A 9,979-nucleotide genomic window follows, 5' to 3' on the forward strand; every position below is an offset into this window, starting at 1 on the left:
GAGAGAGAGGAGAGGAGAGGAGGAGGATGAGGAGAAGAAAATAGAAGAAAAGAGGGAAGGAAAGGAGAAGAGAAGGGAGACGGAGGAAACAAAGCTGGAAGAGTCAAAATATTCGTGGTAGAGGAGGAATATGAAATTGGAATTTATTATTTACCTGGTACCATTCGTTACAGTATGGCACCAAACAAGATCACAAATCTGGAACCGGTGTCGTGCCAAACAGTAGCAGGATGACACGGTATCATCCCGTTTACACTTTAATACCAAATGGGATGGCATGAAATTGGCATGGTTTGGCACGATTTCGGTATTCCGATTTTGATGCCCACCCCTAATTATTATTGTTATTATGGAAACATGTTTTTACACATTATTATTACTAGTCTCTGAGTACGTGCTTCCGCGCCTGTGAGAGGCTTTTTTTTTTTTTTTGAATTTATTTTAGAATTAAAAAAGATAATGGGTAGTTGTGTTCCATAAAAATAGGATTCATTATCTGATTTTTCTTTTAATTTTAATTTTTTTAATATGAAAAAATGTGAATTTACCATATTATTCTCATTTCATTAATAATTTCAATTCTTAATGTTTGCATTAACTAAGGGCATTTTGAATGTTTCACCATTATCTGCCTTTTGCTTTATATATATAGATATAGATTATTGTTACTAGCCTATTCACACGCGCTTCCGCACTTACGAGAGGTTTTTTTTTTATAAAATTTTTAAATTTGCTTTAGAATTAAAAAAAGATAATGGGTAATTGTGTTCCATAAAAATAGGATCCATTATCTGATTTTTCTTTTTATTTAAATTTTTTTTAATATGAAAAAGTGTGAATTTACCATATTATCCTCATTTAATTAATAATTTCAATTCTTAATGTTTGCATTAACCAAATGCATTTTCTGACATTTTGAATGTCCCCCCTCCTCTCTAGTTTAAACTATCGTTTGTACTTACAAAAAATAGATATATGCTTTAGCACCACGTTTCTACTCTTCTTCTTTTTTTTTCTTTTTCTTTTTTCTTTTTTATAAATTTCTTTAAGTAGATAAAACTCCTTTCATTTGATTGGATAATGCATGGCGTCAAATGAATCAAGAGACCATTTCTGAATGGGAAATGCGGCGTATGGCTTCAAACGAATAATAGCAAGGCCTTTAAACCAACCCCACTTCTCTTTCAACGAAGAGTAAATTTTGTATTTACTATGAACACAGAAATAAGATTTACATATAAACCAATTCTTCCCATTTATGCACCAATACACAACACAATCATTCCGTCGTCCAGTAAGGTTTTAGACCCAAACCCTATAGTTCCACCATTACAACGGGAGCCCTTCTCCCTTCTCATATAATACAAACCTATATGGAGTATAAAGAAATTCTTATGCTCAACTCATGCTAAGCTAAGATTGCATGGGTGAATCATATCAAACCCTGCTACTTGGGTACCTGGCTCTGTCCTTGAACTTGTGGTTTAGTTCGGCAAGCTGCAGACATCACCCGCAGGCGTCTGGTTATTTCTGTAAATGATGGGCGAGCAATGGGATCAGCAGCCCAGCATTGCTCCATTAGCAACTTCCACTCGGAATCACAATAGCCTGGCACAGGTGGCCTCAATGTGTTATTCACAATGCCTCCTGCAAACAAAGAAGGGGAATCCAAGTTAAGTACAATTTCCAGCCTTTCTTTCTCTCTATTCTCTTGACTCTCCATACATGAAAAATCAGCAGGTGAGCAATGAACATGTGCAAAACCAGTAGGACTAATCAATGTCATAGTTAAGAACGGGACAAATGCTCTTTGTTGATCAATAAGTTTTAACTCCCTGTGCAATCAGATTGTCTAATGGTCCCAGTAAGGAGCAGCCCTCAGTGCACATAAAGTCCAAAACCAATTTCAGTCAAGGATGAACTTGAGAAAAGAAAGATAAAATCCTACACTACATTTGTTGGTGAAACACATTGTTTCATATTTTATGTTTTATTACTTAAATTGAAGTATAATCAGTAAAATTCTAAATATATTATTCCTTAAAAGGAATCTAACTAATGTAATGTAAACACTGGTTAAAGTCGCTTTCAACATCATTCCATTAATTATATAAAGGCTAAATGATAGCTCCTTTTTAGCCGTCCAATAGATTTTTCATAAAGTTTAAAATTAATCTACAATACCTTTTACTTCATTCATGATTCATCAGTCTATTCTAGTTCAATGGTTAGATTCCTCTTGTTCTATGCAAAACCAGACCATATAGAATTTCAAGATCCAACTTTATCATTAATGACTGGTTTTGTAGTGCTCAAGGTTAGCAATCTATGACAAAATTGAATATCTGTTTTCTGAAAAGATTCATTACATGAATGAACCGAAATCCCTAAACTCAACCAAATCTGATAATATGCTACTTAAAAGTAACTTTAAATAAAATAAGTAAATAAATGAAATCAACAAGGGAAGGACTCGAGCATCAACTTCTTGAGGGAGTTAATTTTACGGATGCTGGTTCATTATGTTATGCAAAAATTAACAAGATACTAAATGTGCTTGAACATCGGACTGAAGCCGAGTGAGACATCATGACGAGAGAGCCTAGTACTCACCTATGATTGCTCCATAATGCATATTGGCATAAGGCTCCTCACCAGTTAGTATCTCCCATAAGACAATACCAAAGGAGAATACATCAACCTGCCAACAGGCAAAAAGTGGCTCAATGACATGCATCAATGTACGGAAAAAGAAATTGGCTGAATGATATCAGGAATGAAAACCACAAGAATCTCTAACTTTCATGTATTCGAATACTGAATAACTTTTTTCTCCTTTTGGCCTCAGTTATTTTTATTGCTTAAACTATTTTGAACAAACACGCACACAAGTACTGTATCTGCCTAAAAGGCAGACAAGAACAGATTTAAGTCATCCTCCATTGGATTTTAAATTGCATATTATCCACTTAAGTTAGTGTTTCCCGTAGAGTATATAAGTTCAACAATCAGCTGAACTATGCATTAGTAATATTCTTTTTCTACCAGTAAGCATTTAGAAATGAACTGCAGTATCCTACCTTTTCAGAAACCTTACTACTGCTACCATTAAGAAGCTCTGGAGCCATCCAGGGTAGGGTTCCCCTCACACCACCAGTAACTAAGGTGTTTCTTTTGATTTTTGACAAGCCAAAATCTCCAACCTGCAAAATTCAAGAATTTTCTGCTAAATACTTGTTTGATTTAGAACATAATTACTGTTCGGAAAAGAAGAAAAAACGACGATAATCACCCATTTAATAAGCAAGATTCCATCTTGAATTCCTAATCAACTACAGAATCTTACAAAGACAACAAGAATTGTACAAATACCTTGCAAATGGGTCGTAAAGGGTCTTTCAAGTTCACAAGCAAATTGTCACATTTCAAATCAAAGTGTACTATGTTTTTTGAATGCAGATATTCCATTCCAAATGCTGCATCCATAGCAATAATGAGCCGCTTACGACGATCAAGATGTCTGGACATTCACAAAACCAAAGTAAGATTAAGAAGATTGGAGATTCTGGTACACTGCAAAGGATTGCATCTTTGACATAACTAAAGAAAGAAATATTACCTCTCCTTGCTAAGTAAAACATGCCTCAGAGAGCCATTCACCATGAACTCAGTCACGGTGGCTAGTGTTCCTCCTGGTCCATTCTGGACAACGCCATAAAATGCAACCACATTTGGATGGTGAAGCTTCGAAAGAATTTCGGCTTCACGCCAGAACTCAACAGTCTGGAAACAAAGAAAAAATAGAAGAAAGAAAAAGAGGATCAACAGTTACTGTTATTGATATGTCACATGATTACTGGTTAATGAGCACAACGCTGTAGGTGAAGGCTGCCCTCCAACAGCCAGCACCCAGAGGTTATCATAAATATCTGAAACAAGGACAACTCTCAGACTAGACAATGGGGCGATCACAGCCAACTAGAATTAAATTTATGGATTCTTTATTGCCTTCATTATGCATAAGATGATATTGGAGATATTCATCACCATAGACTGAAAAAATGACTCACTCCGACTCTAGCTTAGTGAATTACTGAACAAGAAAACTATCTGTTCCGACTCACCAGTCTTTCTTGCTCTGATGAGCGCCCTGTGAAACAGCTCTTTTTTATACGCTTAATGGCAACATCTGTTCCCCTCCATTTTCCATGATAAACTGTCCCAAATGTGCCAGAACCCAATTCCTTAAGCTCTTCAAGATCTTCATTCTCTATGATCTGCTAGGAAATTCATAGATGACCAACAAGAGAATTAACAGATTTCACAATTTCCATTTGCATCAACTGAACAGAGGACAGATGATAATCAGAAGGAAAAAATGTATGTCTGATGCAATATGATGAATGCATTGCAAAGATGTTTCATCAATCACTTCTGATGTGCAAAAGTTTAGATCATTTCGAGACTAGTATGACAATGAAACTTGTAATGGACAAAACAAAGCCAAAATATATGACAAAGGGCACAAGTTATATTTGATATATTCTTTTAGACAGTGATTTAGATTCAAACAGTTGTTAACCTAGATTTGGCAGGGTGCAAACAACAGTATGAAGAAGTTCAAAGCTAAGTTAGTAATGGCAGTGCCATTGTAGTAGAGGAATATTATACAATACATGTGATGTTTGAGGGATTGGTGGTTTCCAGATTGGGGGTTCCTATGACAACAGAACCACTAAAGAGGAACATGGGGGGACTGTCAACACGTCTAATAGGCAAGCTGAAGCGGCATAATTCTATGGTGGAAAGGCAAAAAAATTGCTCCCAAATGCAACCCAAGTACTACTAAGCTTTAGTCAAACATTGCCTTGGCTTTAATTGAACAAGGATATGGGAAAAATTTATACCCAGGAAAAGAAAATAAATGAAAAATGAATCTGTATAGTTCACGGATAGGTTCCAGAGAAGAGCATTACTTTTAACTTTCTCATATTGCAAATAGAAAAAAACTGACTGTCATACCTGCAAGGTACTAATATCAAATTCTCCCCGAGAAAGATCAACAAGAGAACCTGTGTTCTGAGTATTTAGCTCGCCATCCTATAAGAAAGTGCAAATGAAAATTGGTCAGAGGCAATCAAGATGGTAATAGCGTGATTTACTAGTAAAATATGGAGCAGATAGAGATACCTCATACTCTGATTCTCGTATTCCATGATTTACCCCATCCAGCTGCTCACTCTCAATTCCCTTGGGTGGAGAGGGATTGTATTCTGAAGCTAAATTCATGGTGTTGGGACTGGCTATACCAGATGATTCTTGACGAATATCCTCATCAAAATTTATATGGGAGTCAGTGTGACCGAAAACAACTCCATCAGGCTTCAAAGGTGGATAGCTGTAATCTACTGCAACTCCTTCTCGAAGATTGGTCAGTGGGGATGGGAAACCCAGATGGTCCTGATCCATAAGGGAAACGTCTTTTCTAACAAATTCATTCTGAGCCAAATTTCGGAAATATGACCAATGCTTAGGCTCATGATTCTCCATGTTCAAGCTCAAGCCAGTTCCATCCCCAGGAAGTGGACTCATGCCAGAAAGGTCCCCTGAGATTCTAGCCTTGGAAAATATATCAGACAGGAAATCACGAGGAAATCGGTCATTAATATCAATGAGAATATCTCCCTGCTCTGGGTTGCCAACCCCAGCAGTAGACTGAACATGAGCAACACCTTTAGCTGGGTTCTCTGTCCAAGACAATGGATGCGCATGACCCTCAGCATTATTCCCTTGGTCCTTATTGGCGGCAACCTCAGTCCATTCAAATTCTGATGGAACTGAAGCAGAATCTTTAAGCTTACCAGAATTTTCTTGACCAGCAGTTAGTTGAGTCCGCGCAGCCACTTCTTTATCATTGATAGTTGGGTCTTTGTAGTTATCTTTTAGCCGGCCCATTTCATGGCCATCCACAGAATTAACAGCTACATGTCTCAAGTCAGGAGTTTGTACCTTTGGCTCAAGCCCCTCAGGATAAGCATCAGAATTCATTTTGTTAATATTTTCAGCAAATTCCTTATACTTTTCAAATTGTGCCAGTCCATCTTCAACATGCAGTAGTTTTGAAGGTAAGCCAGACTGCTCAGACTGCAAAGGAACATTTTCATCACGCAATTTATCAACAGAGTCCGCAATTGGTTGTGAGTGATCAGAACGTGCCTGACCTATCATAAACTGAGAACCAAAAGAATCGCCAGATTTTGACAAACGGTTCAATTCTGCTTGTTCCCTGGGGATCCGCTCAGAATGATAGACACGCTGGGGAGCCACAGGCGGTTCAAGGTAGCTAAAGTCCATAGAATCAACCTCAGAGCCACCATATCTGGAATCAACCTCAGAGCCACCATATCCAGGATTAGATGGTCCACTCGATGTGTGGAATTGGTCATCTTCATTGTTCCTTTTCCCGTCATTTACATCTTCAGAGGTAATTGGATTTTGTCGAGGTTCCTGGAGCTTTTTGTTGCTTCTTGTAGCCATCAGAGATGATCCTGTCTCTGCCGCTGAATTGGCAACTGAAACTTCATCCCTAGAAATATAATTTGGAATTGAACCATCATATGGAGGTAGAGAAACAGCGTTCTCATTTTCTAAATTCCTAAGTTTATCACTTTCATTTATCTTATGGAGAGAGCTCTCTCTCTTCATTCTTGCTTCCTTTAGTGGAGCTTCCTTCTCTAAAGATTGAATTTTCTCAGGTTCATTTATCTTTTGTGCTGAGCTATCTCTTTTCAATTTCACCTCTTTTCTGGGCAATTCTGAATCTTGCCCGTGTATGCCACCATATAGCTGCTCTTCAATCAAACCCCCTTGTTGAGTGGATTGTCCATATATAGCCATTGAATCTATGTTCCCTCCAGGCGTTGCATAGTGAGAAGGGTGAGAACCAAAATCATATTGCAATGGGGCAGAAGAGGGCACAGTAGTCTGTCCATCTTTCCCAGGGAAGCTCTCCACAGCGTGGAAAGTTGTCAGTGGATGCTGTCTCGCTTCTCCACTGTGCATCTTCTGTCCCTGGTATGGGTGTGAATTGGATTCATAAGCACCTGAAGATCCTGGAAGTACTGATTGAGAAGATTGATTAGTTGAGGAAGGCACATTTGCTGCTGACGGTGCTGTGCTCGCACCAGCTGTATCAGGCACTGCTCGAGTGCTCTCCCTTGCAACATTTAGACTGAGTAACTCTTCCAAATTGTTACCAGATGAACTTGCCAAAGCAATAGAATTTTTTCTTGAACCTAGGTCCATACCATTTACAGCAACTACATATTGAATCTCGGGATCACCATCTATGCTTTCTACACCAAACTGAGAATCCTCCAAATCAAGACTAGAAAACAGGAACATCCTAGGTTTCTGTGATCCCCCATCTTGTAGCACAGTGCATTCCTCCATCATGTTTTGCAGATCTTCATCACAAGAAACAGAAACAAGTGCATCAAGATCCTCACCGGGAAGCTGATACTTTATTGCACGAGTTTGTTCATAAATTGTCAACATTTTCTGCATAAGATCCTGCCAAAAGATATCCCTGTTTACCCGGATAATACGTGTTTCACCTCCAACATATCTAAGCCTTCCATCACTAGGACGAGGCAAAATTTTACCACCAAAGCTACAGAGAAACTTCAGTTTTCTCACTGAGCTATCAGACAGTCCTGAAGAGACATGACTGAGTCCTCGATTGATGTCATTCCTTGATGAGGTTTGTGGTAACCGTACCGAATCATAGTAACTCTTATCTTCATGTGCATAAGATGCCTTTCTTTCAAATTCCTGGCCACGACTTTTTTCTACTGAGTTCAGCAAAGAAATATCAGACCCACTTTCTGAACCTGTATGGCTAATTCCCAGTATGCCTTTTAGATCCATAAAGTTAGGAGAGCTATTAGGATCCCCTGAAGCATGTGGAACTAAATGCTGCCTTGGGTTCACCCTCTCCCGCATAAATTCAAGAGCAAATTCCTCGCCGGTCTGAATGGAGTAATTCAACACAGGCCTGGCTCCAACAGCAACATTGTAATCTGGAGGTCGCATGTTAGTGTTAATATTACTTGATGGATCCGGGAAAAACCTTTGATTGGCAGACCCATGTCCCTCATTTCTAGTTTCAACAGTACTGTATCGAACTTGCTCGTAGTTTTTCTGTTGATCCATTGTACCTTTACCCAAATTTCTATCCATATGGTCTAACTTCACCTGGATAAACAGCCACGCCACAAAGCAGTAAATATGACACATGAGCATGCTCCCATGGGTAGCCAACTGCAATCTTTGCTATCAGAATACATTCTTCCAATGAAGCAGTCCTTAATTAGGAACCTAAGGGAGTAAATGAGGTATCACTAGATCAGTCAACCAGAAGGATAATCTCTAAGCATGAGCAATGTATAAGAAAACAACCTTCTCCAACAAGACAGAAGCCAAAAGACTTGAAGCACCTTGAACAAATTATTCAATTTGAGTTCAAAACTCATCAATGATTTGAGAAACAAACCAGTGAATCCATATATAGATAATCAAGTCTAAAGAACAAACTACAGACTCAAACATTTTAACCTAACAACCTCTCATAATTATCTAATTTCAGAAATGCACTGATATTCACATATATACTTGAAGCACCTTGATAAACTTTGAAACAGGCTTCTCTAAACAATGAAAATGTTGTAAAAAAGAGTCACTTTAGAGGAGATTTCAACTTTTTCGAGATGATCTAAAGCAATACAGATACAAGCTTTGAAATATCATGTCCTTTTTCCTTCTTTATTTTCAGTGACCAAACAGACGATAAATCAACCCAATTGGAATCCAAAAGATATTCCACAATTCACATTGTTTGGATCAACTTACGACTGCATCAACAACTATAAATATGACTTCCATTGTACCCATTTGTATCCATATCATCTTTTTCATTCATTTTCTCAGCATGCAAACCGTTTCAACAAGCATACAGCTCGGTTTCCCCATAATAATATTGAAGAATAATAATAACTGCTAGTAACACTGTCTCAATAAAATTGGAGAATTTCATGAATTTACTTGTGAAATTGACTCAATCAGAAAATCGGTAGACTAGAAAGACTAAGAAGACTTGAGCTAGATTTTGAGTCACCGACATGCAACTCAGATTCAAGATCCAAAACCCACAGAATCAAACCCCAAAAAAAAAAACAAAACAAAAACAAAAACAAAAAAAAAACCCCTTTCGAGTTGACATAAACATAAAAACAAAAAAAACCCAAAATTCACAGCAATCAGGCAAGATTTTCAGCATATGAACTCCGACCCATTCAAATTCACACAAAATCAGCTCAAAATTGAACATCAAAATCCCAAAATAACAAAAAAGACCATAGCTTGTAAGAGATCCAGCTGAAATTAGTACAATAATACAATAATGGGTGAAACGAACACAAAACTGATCGCAAAAAACAATAATGAAGAAGATTAACATAATAATTACCTTCGAAGACAATAACATAGATCAGTGAAGAACACAAACACTGACTGTGAATACCCCCACCCTCTCTCTCTCTGTTGCTCTCTGTTTATGCGTCTTATAGTTGAAACTTTCTGTGAGCTCAAAGACTCTCTTTTTTTCACATTTCTTTTCTTTGTTTTTTAAAGAAGATTTTGGAGATTTACGGCTTTCTCAGAACGGTAACGAATTTTTTTATTTTCCACGGCTAAAAAAGATAAAATTGATCTTGTTAATTTTCTATTTTGATTTATGGAGAGCCCACTCGCTGTAGGAGCTCGTGCACAACACTGTCCACTTGGAGGGGGATATTCTTTGGCAGGCTTTGGATGTGCTGTAACAGTACTTGGTTACTGTGTGAAGAACTTAGAATGAATATGTGTACATACGACCCAAAATCTAGTTGGATTTTCTAATAGAATTGGGTGTGCTTTTTCT

The 9,979-nt window shown here is 37.7% G+C and overlaps 1 protein-coding gene across 1 annotated transcript; it reads right to left on the reverse strand.

The window, feature by feature from the left end:
- LOC18781339 lies at positions 1,162–9,682 on the reverse strand. The gene is made up of 9 exons (XM_007213669.2): positions 9,527–9,682; positions 5,191–8,379; positions 5,023–5,100; positions 4,125–4,277; positions 3,620–3,783; positions 3,373–3,520; positions 3,081–3,203; positions 2,614–2,701; positions 1,162–1,647 (listed from the first exon to the last, which is right to left on the reverse strand). The coding sequence occupies exons 2-9, from the start codon at positions 8,302–8,304 to the stop codon at positions 1,448–1,450; spliced, it is 4,068 nt and encodes a 1,355-aa protein (XP_007213731.2). The 5' UTR covers positions 8,305–8,379; positions 9,527–9,682; the 3' UTR covers positions 1,162–1,447.

This window comes from Prunus persica, chromosome G4, assembly GCF_000346465.2.
Source record: "Prunus persica cultivar Lovell chromosome G4, Prunus_persica_NCBIv2, whole genome shotgun sequence".
Classification (NCBI taxonomy): domain Eukaryota; kingdom Viridiplantae; phylum Streptophyta; class Magnoliopsida; order Rosales; family Rosaceae; genus Prunus; species Prunus persica.

What these genes read in the sequence shown, in the direction of transcription:
- LOC18781339 (XM_007213669.2), bottom strand. Translation starts at nt 8,304, where the DNA reads ATGCTCATGTGTCATATTTACTGCTTTGTGGCGTGGCTGTTTATCCAG. An exon ending in TTGATATTAGTACCTTGCAG is followed by an intron (nt 4,278 to 5,022) that starts GTATGACAGTCA and finishes ATTTCCTAGCAG; the next exon opens with ATCATAGAGAATGAAGATCT. An exon ending in GTTTTACTTAGCAAGGAGAG is followed by an intron (nt 3,521 to 3,619) that starts GTAATATTTCTT and finishes GTGAATGTCCAG; the next exon opens with ACATCTTGATCGTCGTAAGC.